Source organism: Abramis brama (genome assembly GCF_963993115.1).
Source record: "Abramis brama genome assembly, chromosome: 3".
In the NCBI taxonomy this organism is placed as follows: domain Eukaryota; kingdom Metazoa; phylum Chordata; class Actinopteri; order Cypriniformes; family Leuciscidae; genus Abramis; species Abramis brama.
The window spans coordinates 37,631,061-37,649,457 of NC_139965.1; the positions used below are offsets into that span (position 1 = coordinate 37,631,061).

The 18,397-nt window shown below is 36.9% G+C and overlaps 1 protein-coding gene across 1 annotated transcript in view; it reads right to left on the reverse strand.

The window, feature by feature from the left end:
• Nucleotides 1-18,397, reverse strand: part of LOC311079590 (neural-cadherin) — a 263,223-nt gene that overhangs the window by 155,697 nt on the left and 89,129 nt on the right. Inside the window, exons 2-3 of the mRNA XM_084109162.1 lie at nt 2,559-2,756; nt 428-653 (exon numbers count right to left, since the gene is read on the reverse strand). Coding sequence (XP_083965288.1) covers nt 428-653; nt 2,559-2,756 — 424 coding nt within the window. The remainder of the gene's footprint in view (nt 1-427; nt 654-2,558; nt 2,757-18,397) is intronic.

Below are 18,397 nucleotides of genomic sequence, written 5' to 3' on the forward strand. Positions count from 1 at the left end.
AGAAAGTTAATAAAAAAATAAAAATAAACATTAAACATTAATGTTTTTAACATTAAACTTTTATCATATACATTACCTGGTTAACCTTTGGGGGCTGTCTATACGAGCAGAACAAAGTTCTGATGTTCATGCATCTTTAATGCATATCACAGTACGCTGACATAGTCAAAGATCATTAGTTCATGAATTTTGCATAGTGTAGTACACGATGACTCACACAAGCTACGCTCCAGCGAGAAGCAGAGGGCGCGAGATGGCTGTAAGTGCAGTATGATCCTGTTTCTATTTGTTACCCTGATGGATAAGCAGTGTTCTCACAGCGTGGGAGATGCATTTAGGGCGTGCTAGAATTACACATGGAAATAAGATTTGCTGCATTTACGAGATTGGTTGTGGGTTTGTGTGTGCGTGTTATGGCTTTACTCACGGTTGTCCTTCTGGTGTGTTTTCTGGTATGGAAATTGTGTAAGACACGTTGGTGAACTGAGGAGCTCTTGGACCTGCGATGACGGACACTACGGCGGGAGGACTGCGGCTGCCCTGGCGGTCGGCAGCCACCACTGTTAGGAGGTATTCTCTGTCTCTCTGCAGGGGGAGGCCTGTCGTCCGAACGTGACCGTCCTTCCTGTCCACTTCAAATCTCCCGTCACCTCCTGTTGTACAACAGAACTTATCAACCTCACAGACCTGAAAATGAGTTCTTAAATGTAAATATGATGAGTAGCCTATACACGCATATTGTTGCTGTCGGGCGGAAACCTTGTATGTCCAAAACCGCTACTTTTCAGGAAATTATTATTTATTTTATTTTTTTGGAAAAATTAAACACTGCTGTCAAAGTTTATATTGTGGCTTTATGCATATGCCATGCTATTATCAACATTTTACCAAAACCAAGCTCAAATGGAGATGAGAGTTTTTTGACCAGGGAATTTCAGACATAAATGATTTGTCTGTCATTAAAACAGCCGCATCTGAGGCAGTAAATGCATTGCACAATAGAGCCAGGGTGGAGTTAAGAGGTTTGAGCGACAGTTTGAGGATGCAAGTTACGAGGTTTAGTCACAAGCTCTTTTTAACACCTTTCATTGGTTAGATATTTGCAAAACCTACAGACAGACATAAAGGGTAACCAACAGTAATGATTTATGAAAAAATAAAAATGATGAAATATGGACATACAAAGTTTCTGCCTGACAGCAACAATATATCATGATGGTAACACTTTGAAATAAGGTTCAAGGTATCATCTAACAATGACAAATATAGAATTTATATCTAGGGCAGGGCTCCAGACTAACTTTCCACCGGTGCTATGTTGGTCATTTATAAACTTGATAGTCTTGAATGACTGTTTTAACATGGGATGTGTACAACATTCGCATGTAAATGGTAAACACCAAACACAACCAAGAAAACAGCTCTGATCATGTTGTTTCAGTCACTTTGACAAGACAGCAAACTACGGATAAAACCCCCCCGCAAACTCGGGTTTGATTTGGGTAGTGCTAGAGCCTATATAGGCTACCTGTCTGTGTATTACATGATAAACCAAAAGAAAGTTTATATATCATATTTTCTGGCTAGTTTACTTTAGTTTTTATAATACACAATACTTTCACCCAAACTGAATTATTAAAAACAAGTTCAAATGGGTTACTCTTCTATATATATTTTTGATTCTTCATTTTCTTTTTTGACATACTCCAGTTCTTGTTAAAACACACTAGACATGCTCATTGTGTGCATTTTGAGCACTTTTGTGGGAAATCATATTTATTTTGTCCATCAAAAGTGTGCTTTCACTTTAATTGAGCTCAAGCAGCGCAGCAAAAACAGACTCTGCGCCGAAACCCCCGCTTCACTGTTGCTCACCTGACGCTCACGTGCTGCTCCTGCTCCCGGTGTGAATACACTCATTGGTTAACATGTACGCTGGAAAAAAAATATGCGCCGCTAACGCTTGGGGTGTGAAACGGCCGTGAAACTGCCGTAATGCAAGTGCAGGTAGGCAGACATCGATTGAGTGTGTGACCATGCACTCGCACAAATGCGACCACGTCAAATTGTAACTCGCACATTCTCAAAAAATGGTCGCATTTTGGTCTCAGTCTGGAGCCCTGATCTAGGGTAATGTTTATTTCTACATATACTACTATATTTTCAGCGTATCAACTTCTATAAATTAATTTCAATGTATTATGAGCAAATATGAATGAATAATCGTATATTTATAAATGAACAAACCTTGATTAATACAATAAAATAATGAATGTTGTTCATTGTTACTTGATGCATTATATAATGTTAATAAATTGAACCTTACAGTATAATGTATACTTTTGTGAAAAACATGATACTTTTTTTCAGGATTCTGTGATGAACAAAGTATAAAACAACAGCATTTATTTGAAATAGAAACAAGGACTGTAACATTACAAATGTCTTTACTGTTACTTGAGCAATTCTATATGCATCCTTGCTGAATAAAAGGTAGTTAATAAAAGTTAATTATACGCATGAATTTATTAAGAAGGCAGATAGGAAAATCTGCTTACCATCAGACAGGAAATATTCCACCTCTCCATTGACGCCCTCATCACCATCTCTGGCTTGAAGCTTGTAGACTAGTGAGTTTGGTGGGGCACTAGCAGAGACCACACTCAGGTAGGGGAAAGGGACCATTGTCCATTCTGGGGCATTGTCATTGACATCCATCACCGTCAAATCCACTCTCACTGTATACCAGTCTGAACCTGTAAATCAGATATTCAATTAGCAGCTGTTTTGAGAAATGTCTGTAATCATAAATGTAATAAATAAAAAAAAATAAAAAAAACAGAAGGCAAAGGACAAATAAACAAGCTATTTTGAAATAGCTGGAGAGGTTCATTTTAATTGGCCGTTTTGTTTGGTATTTTCAGTTTGTGACACAGGACAAAACAGCCCATTGGCCCTGCACGACTGTGTCATGATATGGGTTTCTTCACAGCACGTCCTCAGAGCAGTTTCATAAACTTATGATGTTTATTTTCCACAAAAAATAGTGAGCTGAAAATGCAGAGAAACATTTACATGCAAGTTGGAGAGAATGGCAGATACTAATGAGTGGAGTGTTTTCCTCATGGCGGCGCTTGCTACGTTTAGCTGCTGCGTCGCCTCATTAAACATTCCCTTCCTTATCACAATCATCGCCTTGCAAAGCGACAGAACTGAAAACAGTTTCAGCACACATTTATGGACGACGCGGTATCATCATGGAAATGCATGAACGAAAATGCTAAAGGACAAAAATAAAGAAAAACGTGTCAGCCATAAAGCAGAAACTACCCGCCGGTGTCTTCTCTCCTTTGTGTTACTTTTCAGACTTGTTAAATCGCCCCTTCAAACGCATCTCCCCATTTCCATTTATTGTGTGTTTTTTTTTTTCCCTCTTTCTCAAAAAATTCCTCTCTTGCTCTCACTTTTTTTCCCTGGGAGAGGTATAAATAGAGGGCTGTCTGTTAGAAGATGTGGAGTGACAGAGTCACAGGCTCTTTGATTCCCCAGGTGATTGGCCCTTTCATTGCCTGTGACAGCACACCTGCTGCCTTACACTTTGCTGGGTAGACAGAGAAGAGCAACAGCAAGAGAGAGTGAGGCCGAGTGACAGAAGTGGGAGTTAGTAGGGGAGGCTTTAAAAAGAAAAAGATTAACTTAAGCTCCAGGTTTGGATCAATATAAAATGATAATTAATAATAGATTAATAGATAGAGGAGGTGGGCAAGTGAGAGCTATATTAAGATCGATAAATATAAGAAAAGAGAGAGAGAGTGTAAGTGAGTGAGTGAGTGTGTGGGTGGGTGTGTGTGTGTGTGTGTGTGTGTGTGTGTGAGTGCAGAAAGAGAAAGTAAATCCCTCTCAGGTGTATCAGGAGTTTCTCTCAGCTAATCCGAGCTCACAACAGACTATAAGGTCACTATTTTGTGTATACAGAGCACGCTGCAAATAACAAAACATGTTGTTGACTCAACCACATTCAGAGCATGCATTTAAACTTATGCACAGGGCATTACCTACAAGGACACAAAAGCCATTAGATGATTCTTGCCACTGAAATGGCAAAAAGAGACAAACATCTGACACTTTTGCTTGTCAAGGGAACTATGGCCGCAATCTCAAAGTGTAACACACTAACAGCAAGTTAGTTATCAAGATATAGTTATTTTTGTTATAAATTCAACCTCAAAATATTTTATATTACATAATATCCACAACCACAAAAAAAGACTTCCAACAGTGTAAAATATATATTATTACATTAAGAGGCCTTTTATACCTTAAATTACCCTTACATTTATTTTAAATGTTGGTCTAACTCAATGTCTTAAGATTGATTCAGAGATGGAAAATTGTTTTTACTTGAAATAAAACTTAATTACAATATTACTGAATGAGGCAGTGTTTAAAAATAAAGTGTTTAATAAAAAAAAGATTTTTGTTGGCTTTTATGGTGAATGCTTGTGATGTTCCTCATTTTTAAGTGTATTTGGATAAAAGCATCTTCCAAATGAATAAATGTAAATGTAGCATGAAAACAATGTCTATTTCACAATATTGTAGTGACACAAATATGACAACGTGGTAGGAGCAGCACTTGACAAAACAAAACATAAGATTATTCATAACAAATTAATACATCTGTGCAGTAAAAAAAAAGTAAACATTTCACACAAAACAGCTGTCACAGTCACATTCAGTTTGTTTTAGGTTCTTGGACTTTGTTTTGTTTACATTCATGTGTTTCTTGTTCTAGTTTCCCACCACTCATCAGTCACCATGGACACTAACACCAATCATCACAGCTGTTTGTAATTGTATCATCATCACAATGTATTTAAGTTCATCTTTGTGCTCACTTCAGTGTCCAGTGTTGTTCGTGTTACATGTTTACACGCTGTCTCGCATGTTGGCTGTGTGTTATATAAACCCTGTGTTATACACTCAACATATTCGTCTTACGTGGATTTAAGCATAACAACAGCATTACATAATAAATACGAATGGATGAGCCACATTTGAAGCCCATATAAAACAGCCAATATATATTATTCACAATTTCACACCTATGACACATTTTCTCTTTAACTCTATATCAATCCAGCAGGTTCCGACGCTGACCATGAACAATAGAATGATCAAAACAAAATCACTTCCATTATAACCATCAAACTTGACAATGCTGGAAGGGTCTACAACACAGCATGGTTTTTATGGTCATGTATATATATATATTACTGCACCTCTGGATGAACATGTTTTCAGCTTTCTGAATTTAAGTTAATTTTGATATTTTACAGTATAAAATGTTGGTGGGACAAAACAGAAAATAAAAAAGCTGATTAAAGGCTGAAAATCGTATTCTTATATTAATATTTTAAAATATACTTTAGTCAAACAGGAAGCCATTTTGCTTCCAACCCGAGCTTTTTTTCTCTTTTTTTTCTTTTGAATATAATGTGTATTCATCCATTTCAAGCAAAGTAGTTTGCATTGTTTACTCAATGGTTACGCCACATTAAAGTTTTTGTATGTCATTTTTAAAAGTACTAACTAATTATTATATGATTAAAGATATTTAGAAAACATTCTAAGTTGAAAGTTCATATCCTTTTTTTCTCTCAAAAAAATAAATAAATGCTACTCTACTTTGAAATGTGCATTCTGTGTTGGAATGTCTGTTTTTGTTTTGGTCTGTGTGATCCCACTGACTTCCAATTTACCCAATAGTATTTTGACACCCTGGGTTGCCAATTGGTGGAAAACACAGCATATTGCAGCCATGGAAGCCGGTAAACAAACTGGGTCAGTGACCGCAGATCCCAACTGACCTGAAAAGCCTTGGCATCCATCTAAAAAGCTCTATGACCAGAGGCATATTAAAGGGGTGATGAACTGAGAAATCAAATTTTCCTTGAGCTTTTGACATATAAGAGGTCATCATACAATAAGAATATCCTGTAAGTTTCAGAACTGAAAACTTCCTTGTTGGTCCAATAAAAGCTTTTATTGACACCAGGCACAGCGAACGACAGGTTTTTCAAAGTGGGGATCTATGATGTCAAAAGGTATCAAACACACCGCCTCCGCAGAAGAAGATCAACGCCTACTTCAACACTGCCTGTTTAGCCCCGCCCACCGATTTGCGCATTACATGAAACTCATTATAATATGCAAAACTGTTATCCAATCATAGCAGTCATTTACTTCCAAGTCTTCAAGGCGGCACGCCCATAAAAACCAAGCGTTTCAGGAGCTAGGCTCAAAACCAGGGTAGAAAATAGCCTATTACTTTATTTTTGAATGTAAAAACCAAGCGAACGTCCTAAGTTGACCTCAGACAACAATATAAAAAAAATTAAAAAGCCAGTTCATGACCCCTTTAAAACGCGGATAAATTAACTTATCAACTTACAGTCTAAGGCTAGTCAACTTCCATTGTCAATTGCGTTCGTTCCTGTAGCGTGTCCTCAATCTGGCAACCAGATGGAGGACGAGGGAGGGAAAACAACTCTCTTCAATATTTTGAATTTGGACTGCAGTGCCATTTCAACACTAGCTGTCAATATTAACTTTTAGACCCTCTGCCTCAACATTTCTGGTGAAATTGGCATACACATTTGTTGTTCCCCAAACTGTATTAAACCAACTTGGAAAATACATTTTAAGACCGTGGCATTTGTGTTTTGAACTAGATTTCTGAAGTTTCTCCTTTTCCAGTATTTCCAGTACTGATTCCAGGCTACGAAACAAGTCGAAACGTGTTCACATTCTGCACTGAACTTATAGCAACTTGTTTTGTAAAGCACATACTCTGATTTTGACATGAAGCGTATGAACCCTCAACCCATCAGAGATGGAGTACACTCTCTTTAGTAAAAAGCAGAACTGTTTTGCTCAATCTAAATGCTCCCATACTCACAGTGGGAGCATCAGGGTACCTGTATGAGGAGGTGCCCAGCATGACCTCCCAGTCAGAACCAATCCCAGTGTGAGAGATGGATAGACATACTGAGAGCCCTAGAGGGAGAAAGAGGGGGCTGGTGAAGGCCTCTCTGGAGCACTGATAGATGGATGAAGGAATGCCCTGCCAGAGCCAAAGGGTCATCAGTGATATGCAAAAAAAGATAAACATCACAGCCTCCTTCTGATTAAAGTTCCTAAACTTTATTCTTGCTCACTCATGGTCTGAATTTCATTTCGTGCTAAAAGCAGTAGCACAACTAAATACAATAGAATAAAGATACAAATGAAATAAACAGCACAATACATTTTTTCAGTTAGGTTTAACAGCAGCATTCAGGTAAGACATAGCCTACCACAAAAATTGAATAATAGCCTAAAATATAAAATAACTCTGCATAGTCTTAACTGTATAAATTAAATAGATTGTTCCTTATTAAAGCTACAAAAGTGATTTATTCAAGAGCAGTGAGTGATTTTCTCTTTGTCTTCTGCTCTTTGATTGACAGTAATGACACAGACAGCATCAGGTTTATTAGGTTGCTGTCACTTTAAGAGCTGCACAGATCCATACTGTTACACATGCGTTTATTTTTTTACATTCACTTAAGACATAACCGACTGTGTTTAAGAGAATATTCGCCAAGACTAGCGCAATAAGCCGCAAAAAAAAAAAAAACCCTCAATTTGACACTCTTAAGCTGTTTGAGAGGTGGCTTTATGTGTGCGCACTTTGGCTGAGAGGGCACAGAACACAGTCTCTTAGAGAGAGCATGAGTAGGATACAACAGGGTTAAAGGTGCACCTTCAAACCACCAGGTTTGGCACAAAGGTTAAAATCAGCACTTTTCTTAACAACCCCTTTTGATGATGCACATGGAAATCTTGCTGATCCTTGACGTGATTGAAGTTGATTCTGCATTAATTTGATCTTTTTAAAAATGTTGTAGATTTATGTAGCAAATGAGAATCGATATAATTGTTGACTATATTTTGAGACAACAGTCTTGTTAATGTTTTTCAGTTTTGTTCAAGGTAATTAAAGCAACTGTTTTTCAATAACGGAAGAATATGTAAAAGTATGGTATTAGGGGTAAAAGGCGCCCCTGCTGGCACAATAATCAACATGATAAGAAATAGCTGGCTGACTTTTCCATTTATATAATCAAATATTAAGTTGGGTGTCCATCTTAGAGATAATCACCATATTTATAATGAAACCATCATATTTAAAAATAGGATATTAATCATATAATATAATAAAATATATTTATCATTATTGCACTATATAAATAATTATAGTATCTCCTTCAATGCTTTCAGAATCTTCACTTTTCAAAATATTTTTTAAATTAGCATTTAATGACAGCATAATTATTGAACAAAAATAAATTATTTTATAAAAATAAACATAAAAATAAACTTTGTGCCGTGTGTGAGGTAAAAGGCCTACCTTGCCACCTTATGCATTTGTAAGATTTTTAAACAAAACAAGCCACTTTAATGATTTATTTTCAATAAAAACATGTATTTTTTTCTGCAAACATACACTATGGGAGAAGTGAAAAGCAAATTTTTCTAAAGGTGTGCCTTAGGTCCCATTCTACCCTATTGTTTAAAATTGCTTCAATGTTTAAATTGACAAGACGTAAAACAATGTGCAAATGATGATGATTACAATTGATGATTGATGATGCAAGACTGGTCCAAATGGCCAAGTGACACTTCCGTCAACTGTCCTGGATCGCGAGCTGAAGTCTCGTATCGCAGTGTATCCCTTGCAATGCAAACCCGATGTGCTGATGTGAAGCCATTTTAGAAGACGCGGTAACGCTGAATCACTCACACTGTTTGTGAATTAAATCTTACAAATCCTTTTCAAATTACAAATTTGCTTTGATAATCTGTTCAGATTAATTTACCATCTAACCTACATGTTATAGTGCATAAATGTTTGCGGAAACATCCCACTTTATGGTCGAGATACCTGAGGGAGGGGGGCATCTGAGACATGTCTCTCTGTAGGCAAGGGCGTGGTTAGCTGGTACCCTCTGACGTCAGAGGACACCACAACTTCCAATAGGAAAATTCAACTGCAGTAGCCACCGTTCAACCTGAAGAGGGCAGCACTCAGACGTTTTTACACCATATATTGTAGAATTAAAACACTTTAAACCCAAATGTCAAAAAAAATTACTTGAATCAATGAACAGCATTAATAAAGCCCCAGTCTTACAGATCATTAACTAAAAAAAGTTGTTTTAGGGTTTAGTTACCCTTTAACGATACCCACCCGCAATCCCGCACCGAAATTCAGGCCCTGTAAGTATACCGTCACTGCAGCTGGTGCTTCCAGATACGCAGACAGTGAAAGACATGCATTAGAGATTAAAAATAAATATTTCACCAGGTTGATGGGTAACAGATGGGAATGATAGAGGTTTAAAAAAAAAAAAAAAACGCACACCATTTGTGGGTTTGTATGAGAGAAAGAGAGAGAGTGAAAAAGAAATTAACCAACAAGACTAAAAACAGAAGCAAGTAGGCTAATAAGTGGAAAAGCTGAAGAGCAACAATGTGGGATTAATACAATATAAAGCACCATTGGAACGGCCCTGAGGTTGTTATGGAAACAGAATTAAAACCACACACGGACAACAGGAAAGAGAAAACGCAATCTGCCAAATGACTGCATAAATCAATGTCATTAAAAGACATGAATAGTGGTAAAAAATAGCTGTGGATCAAAGCCGCAGCAGAAGAAAATTAATCAGCATTTAGAGACGGGTAAAAAAGGGCAGCAAAAGCATTTAGCTGCAATGTTTTCCCACCTGCTTTATGTTACTGAAACACAAGCTCAATAACTTACTAGTTCATACAGTATGAATAACAACATACACACCACTCCCCACAGAGGGGTCTTTTATCAACCTAAATTATCCATCACAACTACTTATTATAACGCAAATGATTATACAGCTACTTACAAAACAAATGGCTCATGTTTTTGTGCACAGGACTATTGAGTTATACAAAAATACATAGAAAATGCAATTTAAACAAAAGATGACTTGCAATATTAGCCTGGTAATACCAAACTCTGCTACTTCGCTTTGCTTCGTAGACAGAGTCTGGCATATCATAATAGAAAAGCGTTTTCTTTCTCGCGGGGGGCGCTTGTCTGAAGTTTAAAATCATTGGTTACCCGTAAGCCAATCACATAACGTTTGGTTATGGCGTGTGTTATGCGCTGGCTCAGCTGCATCTAACTTCCACTGTAAACACATGTATGATGCGAAAACAAAACCATCGAGCGAAATACCGGAGTGAACATGGCTGTGAACGACTTTTGCAGATTATGTGAAGTAAATCTACGCATCCACGGTACAATCAGCGTCTACATCACGGCTCTCAGCCCGCCCTCTGTTCGTTGATTGGCCGGCTGTTTTGAGGCCGGTTTTACATACTAAAAACCTTCATTTTCTAATGTTTGTGCTCATGCATATTCACGGTTTAAGGAAAGTATTTTGCATATTTTACTCAATGGTTACACCACTTGAACTTTCAAAATATATCAGACAAACATGAGAACCAAGAACACATTTCAAGACCTTGGCATTTACATTTTGAACTAGATTCTATCTTATTTTATCCTCATCTCAAATGAGGATGTTCTTATGTGTCAATGGCACATACATGGAAATGAAATAGTAATTTAATAAGATGTAATTATGGCATTGTGTGAAAAGACTGCAGAGCGATGCAAGAGACATAAAACCGGCAAATGTGGGAATATGGTTGCCATGTACAATGGTCAATTGTACAGTTTAGCAGTCATTATATAAAAATAAATGCTGAATCTCAATTATAATCAAGTATTCCAGAGGGCCGTGTAATAACCAATGCAAAACTGTGGGGTATTTCCCTCCAAGAAACTGGTTAAATTTTTTATCCCTGATACAAACTGACAATTAAGACTGTTGTCCCTTTCAACCCAACTAGTTCAAGCCCAATCAGCCCTCATTCTCTGATTCTTTGTCACACTCTCTCATTCCTGATATCTGCTGACAGAGGGAGGGAGAGATGCAATTTGCAGCCGTCTGCATGGAGGTTTTTTATCAGCACGTAAGCTAACTAACAAGAGTCCTATGTCTCTAGAGCCGGACAAAAAAGATGTTTCAAAGCAATAACTCAGAAAACTGGAAGGGGGGAGAGAGAAATAGGGAGAGACAGGAAGAGTTTGTGCAGCATACAGAAATAACGAGAGAGACAGAGAGAGTGCTAATGAAATACTCTCTCAGTGGATTACAAAGGGCCATTTAGATCCCCCTGTGGAATTGTCACTTTCATAATCTTATTATAAAGGGGTTAGGTACTCAGATTTTTCTTTTCACATCAAACTTTCAATTAAAGAAAAGACAGAGAAAAATAAATAAAGCTGCTGACACCAAATTGCATATGCAAATTGAAAATGACAAATGCAAAAGCCATAATGTTATGAATAAAAGTGAACCCACACACATTTACAGACACTGACGACAAAATTCAATTTATGTCCCATTAGCAGTTTTTTTGAGGAGGCACTATAAAACAGGACTGTTTCAATGAATGCGTGTTGTGATGACATGGCACTCTAATAAACACTGAATCTTCACGTCTACAGCATCACAAAGTCACTATAATAATCTCATGCCTCTTGAGTACAAGCTGACAGTATTAATAAATCATTACTAAGGCTGGGCAGGCGATATTGCCAAAAATATCACTTTTTTTCCCCCCATATCATTCAATATCAATATTTAATGTATGTACACACAAATTGTTTGTTTACCAGTGAACTCCACATAGCTAGCTTTTAATTAGGTGCTCTAGGAAATCCATTTTCCCCTGTGTAAATGATTTAAATGTATCATCAAAAACAGTTTAATTAAATTAATTCATATAAAATTAACAAATTTAGTAATTTTTTTAAAAGGCAATCAAATGAAAATTGAATTTACAACAAAACAGAATTTGTACACTGTAGTTTAAAAAAAGATGAAAAAATATCTTGGTTATATGATATTTCTTATACTATATCTTAAATGTACAATTCTTTTTTATTAGTATTGTTGTTATTACTTTAATAAGTGCATTTTAAAGAACTATAATAAAGTAATTAATTTATGTCAATTTCTTCAAGTTAAAGCTACAATATGTATTTTTTCTCACCGCTAGGGGTCGCTAACCTCTTACAATAACAAAGGCGTAGATTGATGACGCAGTGATGAGCGGAATCATGGAACTTGCTGTAATGCTGATGGATCTAATAATGTTTATGGATGAGTGAAAACATTCATGACTGTGGTATGAAGCAGGGCGCGATTGCTAATGAGAGACAGATATCAGCGCCACACGCGAGTCCCGCGGATATAAAAGGAATGAGGACATTTCATTCTACCGAACTACCAGCAAGTGCTGAATTACTACTCATATGGGTCAGTTTATTTGACGAATTAAACTTATGAGGTAACGCAGCGCTGTTTCACTTGGTCTAGCGTGACACTATCATACTAAACTGCATTTGAGTGTGTTGAAAGTTATAATGTTATTCTATGTGTTAGTTTGTTGGCTATATGAGACTAGCAGTAAGCTACATCAATATTAGAATAACATACTGATTATATTCTAACATTTCATCATGTTGAGCTATATAGCACTGATTTGTTTTATGTACATTTGCTCAATAAAAAAGTCTAATAAAGTACATGCAAGAGCAGCGTCTCTGTCAAGTCGAAGTTTGCCGCGAAGCTCTCGGCATCTCGAAAACGCCACGCCGATATTGATCCTCATTTTAGTTCTCCTTTTGTCCCAAAGTCTGCTTGCCATGATCCATAATGTTTGAACGAAACAACAGCAGCGTGCCACTAAACATTACGCAGTTGTCCACATCTGTCGCCATGGTTACTATGGCAGTACGAGCGGAAACCAGGGATAACACGGATTTTACGTCATTGACAGCCGACAAGTGACAAGGGACGGGCACTATTTAAAATTCTGAATTTCACTGAATTTACAAATTATTGGAAACAATTAGGATAATGCAAGTACACAATTGAAAGAAACATAACACTGTGCAAGAGGTTTTTTGATATTTTGATCCAAAATTCTTACATATTATACATTTAAACCAAACTTTTATTTTGATGATTTGTCATAAGGACCTTTGAGTTTTAGTGTGTATTTGTCGATAGCGTTAATCAAATGCAACAGAGAAATGCTTCCCTCAAAGCAGCTCTGGAGATTAAGTTTGCGGATTGTCCTCATAGTGATGCAGACACCAAAAACACAGTGAGATTCACGCATGCTAGACTGTGTGTAGTTGACAAATTATGCCACTCACTCACACAGAGAGACAGAGAACATCCGGTCTTTTTAGCGATACACACCTGATACTACCGATATCCCAATAAATATCAATATATTGCCCAGCCCAAATCATAACAGTTGCCTTCAGAAGTTATTGGCCATGTTATCTAAATTCTTCAATAGCAGCCACCAATATCTTTCAAGCTGCTCCCTGAATGGGACGGCTGCAATTGAGATTTCCTAGTGTGCTCTGGGTATTAAACCGCAGAGAAGATGCTCAGCACCCTGTCTGCTCCTAAGAGCATTACGGTGGGGTTTGACACTGAGCTGGTTTAATGTGGGCTTTACCTTTACTGCAAGCCTCGCTGTCTAATCACCCCTGCTGCTCACAGTTACATTTGAGCCCAAATCCCACTGGATTTCATCTGTCTGGCTTCCACTGAGAGAGGTGAGATTCCCTCTTATTGCTTCCACCTATCAAAGCCTTTATAAGATCGGCGGCCACTAAAGAAAAATAGAAAACTAAGGGGGCCACTCTGGCGTGTTGGGATTGACCCATCCCACAAACACTGTGCTGTACTTTGACAGGTTGAGTGAGGTATCTCAGCTGCCTTCATTTAGGACTTGTAACCTCAAAGTGATTGAGAGTGATTCTCACTGTACAGATCACTAAGCGGCTTCACATCAAGACACACATAATGGTCTGGAGGTTTGGTTTTGTGCTGAGAGGAAGAGCAATGGGTCTTCGATGTCTCTGCATCTGGTGTATCTCTATGACCTGGAGGAATCATACAGTTTCATGTACATTGTGCAAAGTAGGGTCATGATACTAACATGTCAGTAGTTGATAGTAATACTAGTAAAACATTATTACTGATACAATAGTAATATCATGGCACAATGAACAATATAGATGACGGCTCAAAAGTTTAGGGTCAGTAGGATTTGTTGTGTTTTTGAAAGAAATCTTTTTAATACACACCATTTATTTATATTCTGTATTTAAAATACAGTAGAAACAGTAATACTGTGAAATACTACATTCTTTTAAAAAAAGTTCTCTATTCTAACATATTTTAAAATTGAATTACTGTTGTGATCAAAGCTGAATTTTCAGCATCATTACTCTCGTCTTCAGTGTCACATGATCCTTCAGAAATAATTATAATGTGCTAATTTTATCCTCAGGAAACATTTCTCATAAATGTTGAAAATCGTTGAGCTGCTTAATATTTTTGTGGGGAAAAAAACTATTTTTACTGACCCCACACTTTTGAATGATAGTGTAAATATATGAATTGAAATGAAATATGAATTATTATAATTATATTATGACTGAACTATAATATTAATCTTTAATTTAAATATTAACTAATTAAATCAATACAAAAGGCATGTAGCCTTCAAGTATATAGAAATGACAAAAATAATATTTTTCAAGTAAACAAAGAAAAGTACATTAAGAGCAGTGAGTGTTTTTTGTTTTTTTTGTCAATATTGTACTTTGAGTAATATTAATGACACAATAAGCAATAACAGGTGTATTAGGCTGCATTTATGCAGGAAAACCCAGCGCACAGTCCTTATATTTTGACAGAAATGATATTTTTCCCCTGCCTGTTTACATGTACAGACCTACTGTGTTTACATTAATAACTCACCAGATAAGCACTTAGAACGAGAAGTGAATTTGTTTACATGCACAGCCAAGCATGAGCGCAGATATACCGCAAACACATGCAATTATTGAAAAGCAGTCGTCTGTCTGATAGCACAGGTACTGAATTGAGTTTGTACTCAAGATATATACACACACACACACACACACACACACACACACACACACACACACACACACACACACACACACACACACACACAAAGTATCCGAAAGCTGACTTACGCATGTGTGTGTGTGTGTGTGTGTGTGTGTACACATGTACCATATACATATATGCATGTGTGTGTTAGCTTTGAATATGGCAAGGGCAAAGGTAACAATTCTACAAGAAACAATTCTGCTGCCCAAATCGCACTTAAGCCATTTTAAGCTAGAATCATTTTAGCTGATGGCTGTAATATATCCAACCATGAATTAAACACCTTGGAGGACTTGGATAAGTGCTGATTAGCATGACCCACATATGCCCTCACACAAGAAGACACTCCTATTCATTTTCAGTCGGCAAGCTAAATGTCCAACACAGTAGATTCATTCTTAAACATCAAACAAAAAGAAGATGAATCAAATATCACTTTCCTTTAAATTAAATATGAAATCTCTTTTCTCTGCAGGTTCCTCTGCTTTGACTACATTTCTCTCTAATCAGCTTTGACTACAATTCCTCTAATCTTCCAAGCAGTCAATCCATTTACCTTAATATGTTCTCTTTCACACCTCTGAGCTTTGAAGGCAGTGTAATTCGTTACGGTGTTTTACTTAAGCTGAGCCATCCGACATCAATTTTTTTTTAATTTTACAGTAATGTGAAGAATCCTGTGGTCAATCTTCATCTCTCTTTCACCCACTACTGTATGTCTCCTTGTCAACGTGCAATCTGAGGTAAGGAGAGATCCATTGGCTTTGTAAACTGTGCACACTTTTGTTTAAAATAAATGTTTCTGAAGGAACAACGAAGGGGAGGGGTTATATATCTAGGGAGGATTCTGAAAATTAATTCCCTTGTCTAATGAAAACTCTTTGAAAGTGTGGAAGAAATGGAGAACAGTATCTCACTGCTTATGCCTGAAAAGGCCTTTGAAACCTCAGAGCCTTGACTGCTGGAACATCATGCTGGGTTTGTAAATATACATGAAATTCTGCTTGAAGAAATATTTTTTGGTGTTTGAGAAGTGATCGGAGCAAACCAAAAATCACCACTTTCAATTAAATACAAGGAATACATGCAACAACAAAAAAACTGCATAGATATGTATAGCTCAAAACCTTGATGTACATTAGGTAGTCACAAATCGTCTTGTAATTACTGCAAATAAATGATTAATACCACTCAATGTTTTTTCATCAGGATTTTCATTTGCATCATAATTTGCAGAAACGCAGTTATGCTGCTAAATAAAGGGTCCTTCAAATCACAACCTTGATGAGGCTGTTGTTCCATGAAAAGTGAAAGACATTATAAATAGACATTCCAATATTTTTTATTTTATTCAAATATTGAGCAGATCATAGACAGAAAAACACAGACATGCAACACTGAATTTTTCAGTTTTACACTCTGACTGCAGTTGTTCAGAGTTTAATGAGGAGAAAACAGAGATGCTGAGAGTTGCATCATTCAGTGCGTTTACATGCACCCTCATAATGCGATTATAATGGGATTTTGGCAATGTTGCGATTAAACTTTACCTCATGTAAACGCAATACTTTGATCAAACTAATGCAATTTAAGCTCATAATCGTAGTTACCATATTCGCATAAAAAATATGTGGCATACGCCGATTTTAATCGCAATAAGCAGGCATGCAAACACATTATTACCGGTCTACCAAAGTGTGCATGGTGCTCGGACGTACACAGATCCAGTGTGTTGTTCACACAACTTCATGAATGAATTTTGTGACATTTTTCTGAAGTTTACTCTTTTTCCAAATCTCTAAACTCTTTCAACACAATTCACTGTGCAGTCTCTGCTCCGTATCTTCATCCATACCGCGCGAAGAACACAACGGCAGCGTAGGCAAACCCGACATTGCGATGTTCATCACGGTGCCGAACAATATCTAGTACTTCCATAAAAAAATATTTTTAATTTGATGTGAGTAGATTAAAACAATGGCCAGTTACATGCATACTGTATGCCTATCTGAGTGTGACATAACCATAAGTAAAGAGAAGTGAAGAGTTCTGCTCGTGTCATGTAAACATCTTACTGTGATTAAGACTACTGTGATTATTAGAAATAATCGTATCATTGGTGAACATGTAAAAGTAGTCATTGTCTGATTCCTTAGATTCATGTAACTCCAAGTACAAAGATCAATCTGTGCATTAATTTCTCAATTCAGTGAATAAACTTTGGTTCAGTGTATTTCCCCCAATGTCAAATGAAGATACTATTGTTTTACATGTGGGCCCTTTAATACATATAAAATAACAGATAATAATAATAACAGACATTTACTTATACTAATAAATCCAGTTAGACTAGTACAATTCCAGATCATAAACTGATTTGATTGTGTTGGCTAATGCTAGAGATGAAGCTGAAATCGGTATTAGAGATAAAGGAGTTTTGGGGATAAAGGAGTTTCCGCAGTTTTGGAGTTGTTTTCCAAACCAGATGTCAGTGCACTAAATAGTGGTGAAACTGCTTACCAGAAGTGTTTATAGATTTCAGCTCGGGTGCCATCAGGTCCTTTGTTATTTGTCAGTGGCTTTGTTATTTGGCATCTGACAAAAAGCTTTACAAAAGTCAATTAGAGCTAATGGGTCATCTAGTTGTTCTGCTAAAGCACATCACTGTAAGCACCACATTAGAGTCTATGAAGACTGCTGATCTACTATTAGACCATAGGGGCAGGGGAAGAGTTTCAAAGACATTCAGCAGAGGCTTGAGATGGGCCGTGACCCAGACTGATGAGCCCCTGACCCTTTCCTCCCAGCTGATCAAGCCTGAGAGAAAATCTGTCACTCATTTCATGCTTTTCCCACTTAATCTGCCATGAGAGAATATTAACACTGTGCCACACGCTCATCCTCAAGACTGAGCACTCGATCTATCTGGGGCATCTGCCCAAAATAGGGCTCAAAATAAGAAACAGATCAAATATACAGTAGTTATGTTGAAAGATGAGAGCAAAACTGCAAATGTATAAATGTAAAAAAAAAAAACAAGATGAACAGATAATTATAGTGATCAAACATTTCTATTCAAATACATTTAAAAAGTGTATCGTTTCTAGATCTTCCATTTTTTTAGACAAATGTTGAGAATCTGTTTCTATCAGTTGTATCCATGTTCTCTATGAGGTTTCTTATAAAAAGGCAAATGTAAATGAAATGCTAATTAAATCCTTGCAATT